The sequence below is a fragment of the Physella acuta genome, unplaced genomic scaffold (genome assembly GCF_028476545.2).
Source record: "Physella acuta isolate Inbredline_101_S28 unplaced genomic scaffold, ASM2847654v3 ptg001300l, whole genome shotgun sequence".
NCBI classification, from domain to species: domain Eukaryota; kingdom Metazoa; phylum Mollusca; class Gastropoda; family Physidae; genus Physella; species Physella acuta.
In genome coordinates this window covers 1566-15778 of record NW_026732815.1, presented here as the reverse complement: position 1 = coordinate 15778, position 14213 = coordinate 1566, and the positions used below count along the sequence as shown (strand labels likewise).

At 41.1% G+C, this 14213-nt stretch overlaps 2 protein-coding genes across 3 annotated transcripts in view; both read left to right on the top strand.

Annotated features, from left to right (window-relative positions):
• Window positions 1-13250, top strand: part of LOC131958209 (mucin-3A-like) — a 62348-nt gene extending 49098 nt beyond the window's left edge. For both annotated transcript variants that reach the window (XM_059323090.1, XM_059323089.1), the window contains 3 exons: window positions 2039-2194; window positions 4747-5778; window positions 12832-13250. In XM_059323090.1, the coding sequence (XP_059179073.1) occupies window positions 2039-2194; window positions 4747-5778; window positions 12832-13250 (1607 nt within the window). The remainder of the gene's footprint in view (window positions 1-2038; window positions 2195-4746; window positions 5779-12831) is intronic.
• Window positions 12832-13923, top strand: LOC131958208 (uncharacterized; the record flags this gene model as incomplete). The annotated part of the gene is given in 1 exon segment (XM_059323088.1): window positions 12832-13923. A coding segment is annotated over 1 exon segment (648 nt), but the record flags the coding sequence as incomplete, so codon positions are not given.
• Window positions 13924-14213: the final 290 nt, after the last annotated feature.

Here is a 14213-nt window from a genome sequence, read left to right as displayed (position 1 = left end):
AAAGCCACCTAATGTGAAGAAAAAAATACAATTTTATCGCACAGTTAGCTTTGTTCATTCTGTCATCCACATAACAAACTAGTGTGAGATACGTTTCTGTTTTCGTGCGGTTTCCTCTAACTGAATTTTGTGCATGCTGCAATTCTATTAATCTGTAGCCTAGACGATTTTTTTACAAGTCTAGCGGAGTTTCGAAATAAAAATTACTTTCCGTACAGTAAAACATTTTTTTTTAAACTTTTCATCTTCTAGCAATAAATGCCGGGTTGTATTTCAAAAACGATTCATGAAACACGTTTAATATTTTTAAATTTTCAATTGTCGTTTTACCAACAGCCTTTTATATTTTTACGTGAATTAATTTAGAATACATTTTTTTTCATAAAAAGAAACGTGTACTGAGAATTGAAATTAATTAAGCACACGCACATATGCTAATAATAGAACAGTACTCAAGGATGATTAAAAAAAATCTAAAAATGATACAAATGGAAAAATAAGTAAATGATTACTAAACAATTTTTTTAAATAAACAAAAAATGGTAGTAAATAGATACATCAATAAAAATACTAACAAATATTTTTGTGTAGGAATTTATTTCCCTCTTTCCAGTTACTTACATTTTTATAGTTTAGAAATTTCAAAATGTACTTTACGCTCATTTAATCACTCTTTTCTTTTTATATTAGATCTACATGTTGTTTAATCAAAGGGTTTTCTCTAAAAAAAAATGAAATAAGCAAATATAAGAAATGCCTCATTGCCTGTTAACACATTTTGTATTATTAAAAAATATATATACTAAATGTAACTTACCAAAAAGCACAACGCCAACGTTGTTTGATTCAGAACCTATTCTATTCATTAAAAGAAATGCAGAAGGAAAAAACAAACCCGTTGGATCTAGAGATTAAACTAGGTTGCATTTAAATAGAAAGCTGTTAATTGAATTTTTCTCTTTCACGTCTGCTTACAAAGGCTATTGTTCTAAAATGTAATGGTTTTAAAATTTCTAAAACAACGCATGCCTTTATTCCATCCTGCCAATGTTGTATGTATCGACTCTGCCGCAATGTTATTTTAATTTTTAGTGACGAAACTTAATAGACACGTGCCGAACATAAACTTGAACATTGAAGATTGTCAATGGTTAGGTTAAGGGTTAGTATGCGTATCAGAATTTGCGAATCCAAAAAGAAAAGCAGGCTGAAACCCGAGTCAAAGGCCTATATGGCGTATATAACCCGTTGGCACGTAAAACTAGAATTAAGAACGAAGAAGAAGAAAACGACATAGGGAAAAGTAGTTCGATGGTAGGTTTAGTGATATGCAAACAACATTCTGAAACTAACCTAGGTACGCCACTATTTTAAAAAAAACCGCCCCCCCCCCCAACTTGATGAATTATCAGTTAGATTGTATATAATTAGTCGCAGAAGTAACTCGTTTCGTGCGGCATCGCCGAGGCGAAGAAGCGTGAGCAATATTGGAGCGATCTAATTAGTTACGTACATGATGTACACCTTCTGGGGTTTTGTACTCACTTAGGCTTGGTTAGTTTAGTTTAATCATGTCAAGCCTTAGCGTTAGTTAAGAGTTGGGGGTTAAAAGTTTTGAGTAAATTTTAGATTTTAAAAAAGCTACAATTAATAAAACAAAGTTACTAAAGTACACTTTCCAACTTGATGGTCCATTGGGCAGATGAAGTAGAGTTCACCTGTTTCTGTTCGGCATTTGAAGGGATAGTGTGGTCAACCCTACGCCCCAGCCGCCTTTACTTTCCTTAACGTGAGTCAGTTTACCCACAAACCGGGGTTCGAACTCAAACCGGTTTAGCCATCCGAACAGGCTATTAACACTGCAATTAACTGGCCAAAACATATCAGCACCGAGTTAGCATCGTAGATACTCATTTCCAAATTTTACTATGTGTGTATGATTGTCCCCCCCCCCCCCCCACCCAATACTGTTGTTGCCAATGTTCCCTCATCACTTATCCCCCTTCTCATGACGTCTGACCTACTTTGTCTCCTGCAGATTTCCCCAGGTACCTGATGACCAGCGGCCTCTACCCCAGCTACCCGCCCCTGTTTCCCGGCGAGCCCCTGTCCCTGCTGGGCAGCGGCATGCCGGGCACGTCAGGACCGTCGCATCCGGCGGCGCACTACCAGCGGCTGCTCGAGCTACAGAAAGGTGAGTAACTGTAACAATCAACCTCAGATAGAATGCTCCGTACTATGGATTAAATGGGTGGTTCCCTGGATATAATATACGGTTCCTTGGATAAAATGGGCGGTTCCATGGTTAAGTGCTGTTCTCCAGATCGAACGGACTGTTCTTTGGATATAATGGACAGTTGCTTGGATAGAATGTGCGGTTCTTTAGATACAATATACGATTCCTTAGATAGAATAGGCTGTTCCCTGGGTGATTGTGGTACTCCGGTTAGAATTGTTGGTTACTTTGATATAATGGGCAGTTCTCTGGATGTAATGTACAGTTCCATGGATATAATGAGCTGTTCCCTGTTATCCAGGCTAGGGCCTAGGCTATATCCGGGAATATGATTATATTCATGTATTGGCCCATGAATTTGGTAAAGTCCATATTTTTGCGGGTGCTATCGTTTGGACCATTGCTAGGTTAGTATATCCTAACCAGTAGATCAATCGCTGACTTCGTCTTGTCGATGTTATAACCGGCACCTAAGTGTGCATAGTCGTGTAGTCAAACAGCGTTAGAACTGTACTACACATCGATATTTACATTCCACGCGACAACGCACCACGCCGATAACACAGTGATAGCGCTAAAAATAGAACCAGCACATGTCCCAGTTATTTAGTTCCGGCTTCATGTTTTTGTAATGTGTAGCCGCCGAAGGAAACCGTGAAATGTATGGGGAAAGTCCGGTTTTTATTAGGAAAATAACCTGGAAGGTGTGGCTGACTTTTTCGTGGACGCTGGATAGGCGGGGGTGTCATGTAGACCACGGAGCTGATGGTTGATGAAGGGGAGTTAATTTCTGGGGAATTGTCTTTCATCATTCGACGAATACAGTGGTGGTTAGTGTGAGTTGTGTGGTTTATTTTTTCTTCCTAGTGGTAGCTTTTTACAGGTGGTCGTTCTTAGAATCGATGCGAGGGATAACTTCTGTGTTGACACAGGCTGGTGTGCTAGAAGCTGTAGTTTAAAACTGGTGTAACAGGAATTTTGTTCTGTCAACTAGAAGTTGTGTTTAATTTATATAATCGTAGAAATTTTGTACTGTCAACTAGAAGTTGTGTATAATTTATGTAATCGTAGAAATTTTGTACCGTCAACTAGAAGTTGTGTGTAATTTATATAATCGTAGAAATTTTGTACCGTATTTATATAATCGTAGAAATTTTGTACTGTCAACTAGAAGTTGTGTATAATTTATATAATCGTAGAAATTTTGTACTGTCAACTAGAAGTTGTGTATAATTTATATAATCGTAGAAATTGTGTACCGTATTTATATAATCGTAGAAATTTTGTACTGTCAACTAGAAGTTGTGTATAATTTATATAATCGTAGAAATTTTGTACCGTATTTATATAATCGTAGGAATTTTGTACTGTCAACTAGAAGTTTGCTATGTTAACAAAGTATTATTTTTGTTATAAAACAAGTTTATAACTTTTATATTGTACGGTAGACGATTATATTTTATCAAAATTTCGTTATTGTTACACTAACAAAAATTGTCATACCAGCTAAAACATATGTTGAGTACTTGTTCCACACCCCCACCCCAACAAAGTAAGTGCAATTAATTTAAAATATAACGGTTGGAAAAAATATATTGATGTCTTAACAATAAGTTATGAAAGGTTGGCCGATAGCTAGTTGTGTTTCTAAAATACACAAAAATGTCACTAAATATATATTTTAAAAAACGCAGCTTATTTTACGTTTCGTCATAAAATAATTTAAATTCTGATTTTTTTAAAAATAATTAATTCAATAATATCATTTTTATAAAGTATGGTGTACTTCAGTATTTAAAACAATAGAACCTGAATCTTTTAAATTAACTAAAGAATATCTTGCTTCTCAATCTGGCAAATCGAAGGAAATGGTTACTGTGGAAAAGTAGGATAAAATCTAGTGTTTGATATATTTGATTAAAGTACTGCATTGTAATTTTCTTTTTTATTATAAATAAAATGTTATTATTGTGATGTTTATTTTCTTTATTTTAGATTCAGCTGTTTCTTTGTAATAAAAAATAGTACAGTTCACAGATTCGATAATCTCGTGTTTTTAATGGTTTGTTCGCTGTTACTTTTTAATAAAAGAAAACTTTTTACAGTTTCGATAATCTCGTATCCGAATGGCTTTTTTGGTGTTATTGCAACTTCTGACTTAGATAGTTTACATACGTGTAGTATGTTACAGGCATCATTATTTAAGTCGTCACCCTCACAACCGAAAAAACTAATTAAGTATTATAATGTGAAGAAGTAAATCCCGCATGTTAAAACTAAAATATTAGACTAGGACTTGTAGTTTATTAATAAAATTGTCATTATGTAGTTCATTGTTTATATTGACTACTGAAGTTCCGCCTGACGCTAAGTTACGATATACTGTAGAATGGAGTATTATTTGCTTCATACGTCTCCTTGTTTATGTGGGCTCCCGAATATATTTAAACGTGCAGGTTTGAAGATAAAAATAACCTGCTTTGACAACCCAACTTTAATTCTTGTTTCAGACGCCTACCTGGCCTCTATGTCTGCCGCCTCAGCCCACCACCCCGGACTCTACATCAACCCACCTGGTCTCGCACCGTATCTGGACCAGGTGCCCAGCACCACGCCCTTAAGTCTGGTCAAACAGGAGCCCAAAGAGTCGTCCGAGAAGTCGAGCAAGGTCCAGGAGCGCCGGTCTTCGGGGTTCAAGGTTGACCTGGACTCTGGTCGACCTTCCAGCGGTTCCCAGGCGACGTTACTCAGGGAACCGAAGCTCTCGCCCTCGCTAGCGACCTCGGGCAACAAGAAATCGTCGAGCTCCAGCCAGTTGAAGAAATCCAACTCTGTGACTTCCGTGGGTTCGAACCCGCGACATCAGCTGGAGGCGTCGTCCCGTGCCAAATGTACGAGCCCGGCGAGCAACACGTCATCGCCGGCGCCGTCTCGGAGTTCGAACATCGCCAACGGGAACTCCCGAAAAAACAGAAACACAAAACCAACAAAGACGGTGACCGAGCCGCCCCACGGTGGGGGTCCGGCTCCCGAGACCCCCGTGCCGGAGGCCGCGCCCATTCCCCTGGCGTCGCTCCAGCACGACGGGCTCGTCCTCTCCGCGCTGGCGTCTCCGTCGTCGGCGGCTGCGTCGGCGGCGACGAGCAAACCGGCGCAGCAGCACGCGGCCACCCCGGTATCGGATTCTAAAAACAGCTCAGGCGTACCTTACCCGGACACTGACCACTCGGAGGATAATTCCGACATAGTGGTGGACTCTACGGAAAATGACGAAGTGACCCGAGCGGAAACGACGACCAAGTCGGAAACCGACGCCGTGGCGGAGACCATTGAGCACGTGGCCTCGCACGCCGAAGCGGATCGGGATACGCCTCGCGCGACGACGACGACGTCACACCACCAGCAGGCGGTGACGTCATCGGCGGTGCATCCTCGACCGGAAGCGCCGTGCGCGGCGACGACATGCGTCCCGACGTCAGGGACGAGGACGGTGTACGCCAAGACGCAACCCGTGCCTTCGGTGACAGCTTCCGGTACCCCAGGTACGGCCTTTTTTAAATACACGTTTCATCCCGTGACTGGTCGGCAGTCATATATGACTGGTCAGCGGTCATGTATGACTGGCCAGCAGTCATATATGACTTGTCTTCTGTCATGTATGACTGGTCAGCGGTCATGCATGACTGGTCAGTGGTCATGTATGACTGGTCAGCAGTCATGTATGACTGGTCTTCTGTCATGTATGACTGGTCAGTGGTCATCTATGACTGGTCAGTGGTCATGTATGACTGGTCAACAGTCATGTATGACTGGTCAACAGTCATGTATGACTGGTCAGCGGTCATGTATGATTGGTAAGCAGTCATGACCGGTCATCAGTCATGTATGACTGGTCAGCAGTCATGTATGACTGGTCAGCAGTCATGTATGACTGGTCAGCGGTCATGTATGATTGGTCAGCAGTCATGTATGACTGGTCAGCAGTCATGTATGACTGGTCAGCAGTCATGTATGACTGGTCAGCAGTAATGTTCGATATCCTCACCCTGCACCTCGCTTTGTTTTCTGCACAAACTATATTATCTTTTATTTTTTTAAAGATGTTTTTATTATACTTCATTTTAACGCTGTTAACTAATTATTCCCCCCATTACTTTGCCGTTATTACTTTTTTACTACCATTTTTATTCCCATCATCATCATATTGGTGTTATAAACTTGTTATTTCCTTTGTACTCCTGCTGTAAGATTTTTTTTCCCGTGTCCTAATATACCTCACAGGCCTTTTACATAAACATTTTATGGATGCATATTGCGTGTCACAGTCGTCCAATCGCATGCGATCAATTACATAATGAATTGTCCCCTTGGTAACAGATTCTAGCCGTGCCATGTCTGATCTAATCAAGAAAATTATAGAAGGGGGTGGAGGGAAGGGGGGGGGGAAACTTTGCCAGACGTACGATGTTATCTGGTCGGTTTTCTAGAAATTAATTGAAACAGCACTATATTGAAATACATGCAGTGGGAAATGGTTTTATTTATTAGTGTAGAGCTTGAATACCGCACCATTGGCAGTGGTGTATTGAAGTCTAGGAACTGCTCAGAACTGCTCCGTTGAGAAGAGTCTTACTTGAGCATGGAATTCTTTTAAACCTGCTCCGTTCAGAAGCGGTTTATTTGAGCGAATCTGCTCAAAACTGCTCCGATAAAAAGGCTACATTTGAGCCTGTGATGTTTTTAATACTGCGCCATGAAGTAAGATCTAGACGTGTGTGAGTGACCTACGTAGTGCGAGCACCAATAGTGACTCCACCTTCACACCCATTCCGTTTTCTTAATGAGCAATTCTGTCCTTCGATAGTCAATAACACCTTTCTCACTTTTACTTTCACTTGTGGTATTCTCTCTTCATTATTCACTAATATAATTCTTATTGTTTTTTTTTTTAATTTACCTTACTCGTGTATTAACCTAACCACTACTAGTCTTTACATTAACCACCTTTAGCCCCGTGTATGTGGTAATTTTCATCTGGGAAAAAGCATGCGGTGTTTTGAATTTAACAGCCTGTCTCTTCGCTTAGTTTGTGATCGATGTATCTGATGTTAATAATCAATAAGGCAGCTAGGCAAAATTGGAGGAGGAAGGTTCAGAAATATAGAATCACGATAAACACAGTAAACATGTTCTAAAAGTTATTTAAAATCGTTTCAGTTTAGGAGAATCCAAGTTATTGTTTTAAACGGCACCAAGATGTGACTGGGATTTTAAAATCTCATTCTTTTAAATATCACGAATAAAAACATTTACTGAAATTCTGTAGCTTAAAAATGATTACCCCTAAAAGAGCCATAAGTTTGTTTCACAAAAAATAGACACGATCTAAACTTACATAGATAACTTGCAAATAATAGTCTCAACTCATTCATATTTTCAAGTAATCTACACTTGAAAGTTTATTAACTAAATTTCAAGTGTTAAATCATTTAAAAATTGAATTCCTAAATTTTTTATTTTTAAATTTGCCACTAATCAAAAGCGACATTGATAGAACCCATTTTAAATCCTTGACAACGATGAAAAAGGCGGAAGCCGTTTTTAAAGAAAATATTATTTAGATTTATATAGCCTCGATCAAAGTCTGCATGTCAAGAAAATATTGATTCACTCTACTGTTGAACCCACTTTAGTATTACAAAGATGGAAATGATTGGACTAGTTATGTCATAATTACATACACAACAGCCTAGTATGCAGTGACGTCATTGGTTTTTTTTTGGTTAACATTTGTGCGTGTGTGTGATTGTGTGTGTGTGTGTGTGACACAAACCCCCTTCCACATTTCAGCAATTCCAGTTTTTAATTGATGACCGCAGGGCCGCATTTAAAGGGAGAAGGTGGAGGTGGGGAGGGTGTGTGTGTGTGTCTGCTTGAATGTGCTTATCATTTCCTTGCCCTCAGAACCACATAGAAGGTTTAAAGATAATTGAAATAGTTTTTAAACAATCGTAATTATATCTTTACACACACATATATATATATATAAATAAATAAATAAATATATATATATATATATATATATATATATATATATATGGCTTGTATATAGAAAATGTTTTTTTTTCTTTGTTGAACAGTTTAGGACGGTTAAAAATCATCTGTCACAAAAGTTAAAGCTTACTTTGGGGTTTGTTCCCTCTCACAAATCAAATAATTCAATACACGGGATTGCCATATAACTTTATTTGATTTGTGTGTGGCATTTATAGTTTTCACTTTAATCGAAGGTTGTAAACTTGGTTTTAACGCAAGCAGAAGCAGTTTAGACAGTTGTGTTATAGTTTCTTACTGTAGATAGTTGTGTTATAGTTTCTTACTGTAGCTAGCTGTGTTATAGTATCTTACTGTAGCTAGCTGTGTTATAGTATCTTACTTTAGCTAGCTGTGTTATAGTTTCTTACTGTAGCTAGCTGTGTTATAGTTTCTTACTGTAGCCCCGCTGTGTTATTTTTTTTAATGTAGCTAGCGCCAGTTGTGTTATAGTATCTTACTGTAACTAGAAGTGTTATAGTCTCTTACTTTAGATAGCTGGGTTATAGTTTCTTACTGTAGCTAGTTGTGTTATAGTTTCTTACTGTAGCTAGCTGTGTTATAGTATCTTACTGTAGCTAGTTGTGTTATAGTTTCTTACTGTAGCTAGAGGTGTTATAGTCTCTTACTTTAGATAGCTGGGTTATAGTTTCTTAATGTACTTCACTGTACCTAATTGTGTGATAGTTTCCTACTGTAGATAGTTGTCTTGTAGTTTTCTACTTCATTTACGTTACGGTTTTCTCAACTATTGTTGTGTATATAGTGGATGATATTGTAAAGTCGCCAGCAACTATTGTTGTGTACATTTGGGTAGATAATATTGTATCGTACCATCTCCAGATCATTCCGACTGAATAATTATTTCCTATTTGTTGTCTCAAATCCACGAGCCTCTTTCCCATTTCGATTGTTTACAAAATACTATGAAACGTATACATTACATTACAAATTCTGTTTCTTTAAAAATGTCATACATGACAAATTCTGCTTCTGTAAAATATGTCATACATTACAAATTCTGCTTCCTCCCTAAAAATGTCATACATTACAAATTCTGCTTCTTTAAAAAATTTTGTTATTACAAATTCTGCTTCTGTAAAAAAAAATGCCATCCATTACAAATTTTGCTTACTTTAAAAAATACCATACATTACAAATTCTACTTACTTTAAAAATGTCATACAATACAAATTCTGCTTACTTTAAAATGTCACACATTATAAATTCTGCTTACTTTAAAAAATGTTATACATTACAAATTCTGCTTCTTTTGAAAAAATGTCATACATTACAAATTCTGCTTTTTAAAAAAATGTCATGCATTACTAATTCTGCTTCTGTAAAAAATGTCATACATTACACATTCTCCTTCTTTAAAAAATGTCATACTTTACAAATTCTGCTTACTTTCATCTCTCAGGGAGCCCTTCTCCTCTTCCCCCCCCCCCCCATATACCCGCCCGCCAGCCATTAACAGCTTACATTGGAAAAAAAAAAAAGAACGTCCTCCGAAACGCCATTGCCATTTACTTTCTGCGCATGCCTACGATCTGCTTATACCCCCCCCCCCCTTTCCACCCCTACCGTTGCTTGAATTCTTCTCTGGGTATCTTAGCCTTTAGCCGCAGATACATTTCTAGCGTGTAGAAATTGATGAATCATTAAGACTGTAACAGACTATATACATTTTTAGAATTGTGCTGCAGTGGATCCCGGGCCACTGCCAGATCCAGGGTAACGAGATCGCAGACCAGCTGGCAAAAATTGGGGGAAAGAAACCACAACCGGAAATTTCGCTACACCCAAAAGAAATAAAAAGAATAATTAAAAACAAACAAACGCAAATGTGGTCTGTCACACACCCTCACTACATTAAAGACGACGGCTATTACAATTTAACACGAAAACAACAATACATAATCTTTCGACTTAGAACAGGCCACAACAGACTAAATCAACACATGCACAAAAAACTGAAGGTTGGGTGTAGCGAAATGTGCCCTTGTGGCAAGGCCCCGGAAAACACGGAGCACGTACTCCAGGATTGTACTCTGTATAGCCAGGCAAGAGGCAGACACTGGCCCCAGCCCACCCCACTCAGGGAAAAATTATATGGGACACCTGACAAACTGGAAACCACAGTCCGGTTTGTCCACGAAGTTGGACTTGTTGTCTGAATCCTCCACCATATTCAAAAATTAAGAACGAAGAAGAAGAAGAAGAAGACTGTAGAAATAGGTTTAGCCTGTAGTCCGTGATACATTTTACACTAATATCGTTAGTCTAAATTTCTGCTATAAGAAAAAGTCTCTTATTTGAAACAGGGCCCTACTAAACTTTTAATAGACGGTCAAATATTTATGTCTAAAATTTAAAGACAAGACCATATCCATCTATATCTATTTACCTCTGTCGCTCTCTTTGTATGACTAATAGCAATATTTTAACGCACTAGTTTAGTAACTAACACATTAATTAAGGCCGCTCCCAAAAATAATGATATGGGTCAGGGTTGAGGAAAGGGGGGGGGGGGGGAGATGCAAATAGATTCAGAAAACCTTTTTCACGAAATTAGTTTGTAATGTGTAAAAACGAATGTTATCACCACCTCATTCGAAATTTTTAGTACCTCTTTGAATCGACGAATTGTGTACAAATGAAATCTCTATAGCACCAGGGTAGGCCTACAGACATGCATTTAATAATCTAATTTATACTGAGGAAAGCCCTGTAGGACAGAGTAGGACTAAGGTCAGACATGCATTTAATAATCTAATTTATACTGAGGAAAGCCCTGTAGGACAGAGTAGGACTAAGGTCAGACATGCATTTAATAATCTAATTTATACTGAGGAAAGCGTGGTAAAGATTAATTTTTTCTCCCTCAAACGTTGACGCGAAACGAACAATTAACTAAAGCGAACGTGAACACTCCCTTCGCCAAAATCCAATAAAACACGCGCTGGGATGATTTAGAGTTTTACAGGTGAGCGATTCACCCGTACGAATCAAGGTAATTGTTCGCGCGTGACGTGACGTAGGTGCTCGTGGGTCGGGGCAGAGAGTGACAGCTTGTGGCCAGGGGATCGAAGTGTCGGGAAAACGTGTGACATGTTTTATCAGTCTCCTGTATCACAGTCTTTCTCCTGCATCACGGTCTTTCTCCTGCATCACGGTCTTTCTCCTGTATCACGGTCTTTCTCCTGTATCACAGTCTTTCTCCTATATCACAGTCTTTCTCCTGTATCACGGTCTTTCTCCTGTATCACGGTCTTTCTCCTATATCACAGTCTGTCTCCTATATCACTTTGTCTCCTATATCACAGTCTGTCTCTTATATCACAGTCTGTCTCTTATATCACAGTCTGTCTCCTATATCACAGTCTGTCTCCTATATCACAGTTTGTCTCCTATATCACAGTCTGTCTCTTATATCACAGTTTGTCTCCTATATCACAGTTTCTCTCCTATATCAGTTTGTCTCCTATATCACAGTTTGTCTCCCATATATTACAGTATTAATTCAATTAGTCACCTACTGCTTTCAATACGTTTTACATAATAAAACTAAAATCATGTTACTAACGTTCATTATTAACATTGTCATCCGTAATAAAATAGTAAATTATTCACGAGAATGTTGTAGGTCTTTCTGTGTTCTCTAGCAGGCCTGTGGTGTATCGTAGCTGCAGGTTTGTCATACACGTTAGGGCAAAAAATATGTAACCTCGATACGGCCTGTTGGAGAACAGAGAAGTACTTTTTCTATTAGGGACCTTCAGCCTCATATGTATGAAATGAGCTTAGCACCTTAACTCAAACCCTCCTAATCCTCAATTGCCTTAACCCAAACCCTCCACGTAACACAGCGCATTAACCCAAACCCTCCACGCCCCCCTCCCCCCTAGTGCTTAAACATACCCTCCCGATTCCCCTACTTAAATCCCACACATCCCCATCCCCGATGCCTTAAACCCCCATCCCCGATGCCTTGAATCTCCAATGCCTTAAATCCCCGTCCCCCGTTGCCTTAAATCCACGCCCTCAATGCCTTAAATCCCCGCCCCCCAATGCCTTAAATCCCCGTCCCCCAATGCCTTAAATCCCCGTCCCCCGATGCCTTTAAATCCCCGCCCCTCAATGCCTTAAATCCCCATCCCCGATGCCTTAAATCCCCGCCCCTCAATGCCTTAAATCCCCATCCCCGATGCCTTAAATCCCCGTCCCCCGTTGCCTTAAATCCACGCCCTCAATGCCTTAAATCCCCGCCCCCCAATGCTTAAATCCCCGTCCCCCAATGCCTTAAATCCCCGTCCCCCAATGCCTTAAATCCACGCCCCCGATGCCTTAAATCCCCATCCCCGATGCCTTAAATCCCCGTCCCCCGATGCCTTAAATCCCCGTCCCCCGATGCCTTAAATCCACGCCCCCGATGTCTTAAATCCCCGTCCCCCAGCATAGCTTGAGGACAGCCCTAAAATGTGTTGTTTCGTCCTCAGGCTCCGTGTCCAGCACCATCACCACACAAACCACCGCCTCGGCCCTACCCTACTACCACACGCTCTACTCCAAGCCGCAGGGGGTCAAGAAGGTGCACGCGACCACCTTCGTCCCAGAGGTCGGCGTCTTCAGGGGTCCTACCTTCAAGGTCATTCACAAAAACTCCACACCCCTGCCGGCGGTCGGACCGGCGGACGACCGGAACCGGACCGAGATCAGACCGGCGTCTGACGGACGTCATCGCTCACGGGACTGCACACCTTCTCCTTACCTGCTGTCGCCGTCGCGCGAGCTGACCAACACGTGCAGCCCGGCCAACACGGCGGTGGAGATCTCGTCCAGTCTGGACACGGCCAGCCTCGACTCGGCCAGCGTCCGGTCCCCAGTCGGCCGCCAGCGTCCATTCAGGACGAGATGATTCAGACGATGATTCCGATGACGAGATGAACGAGCTGGTCATAGACGACAGCGCGCATGATCAGGACACGCCGGAAGAGACGCAGCCGGAAGTGAAGACGCCGGATGAGGAGGTGGAAAAGGATAAAGTGGCGCGCAGACCCGGAGAATGTGATACTAAAAGCGAGTTTTCCCCGGAGAAGCTGACCCTTCACCTGCCCTCTCGTAAACTGTGCCACGAGGAGGCCATCGACTACAGCTTACCCAAAAATTTCCTGCTCCGCGGTCAGGCCAGGAGAATTTCCGGGGACTACGAGGCACGGCGCGCCCAGCTTAACCGGAGGGGTGACGCCCACTCGGGCGCCGGCGAACTGAAAATACCGGGCGCCCCCAAGGCGTGCCCCCGGCACTCACATTCCTCAGAAGAATCGATCCGCACCCCACACACAGCACCGGGCCCGTCCCCCAGGAAGAAGCTCCCGTCGACGGATAAACAGCCCTTACGTCACAAGGTCGCATCGCTGGCACCCGACGATAGCCTCGTCAGATGCGGGTCGGCCCCGCCCGTCACCGGCCTGACGGTGCCCACCGTGGCGGGGGCCGCGGCCAAAAATAACTCGTCTTTCGGGGATTCCCGTTTGTTGAAACCCAGTGCGGATTTACAGGAAAAGTTTGAATTACCGAGTGACCATAACGTAGGCAAGTATAGCTAGCATTAGATCGTAGTGTAGGCAAGTATAGAATTAGATACTAGTGTAGGCAAGTATAGTATTAATAATAATAGTGTAGGCAAGTATAGTATTAGATCGTAGTGAGGCAAGTATAGAATTAGATAATAGTGTAGGCAGGTATAGCATTAGATCGTAGTGTAGGCAAGTACAGCTAGGATTAGATCATAGTTTAGGCAAGTATAGTGTTGGGTCATAGTGTAGGCATTATAGTGTAGACATGAATAGCATTAGATCATAGTATAGGCAAGTATTAA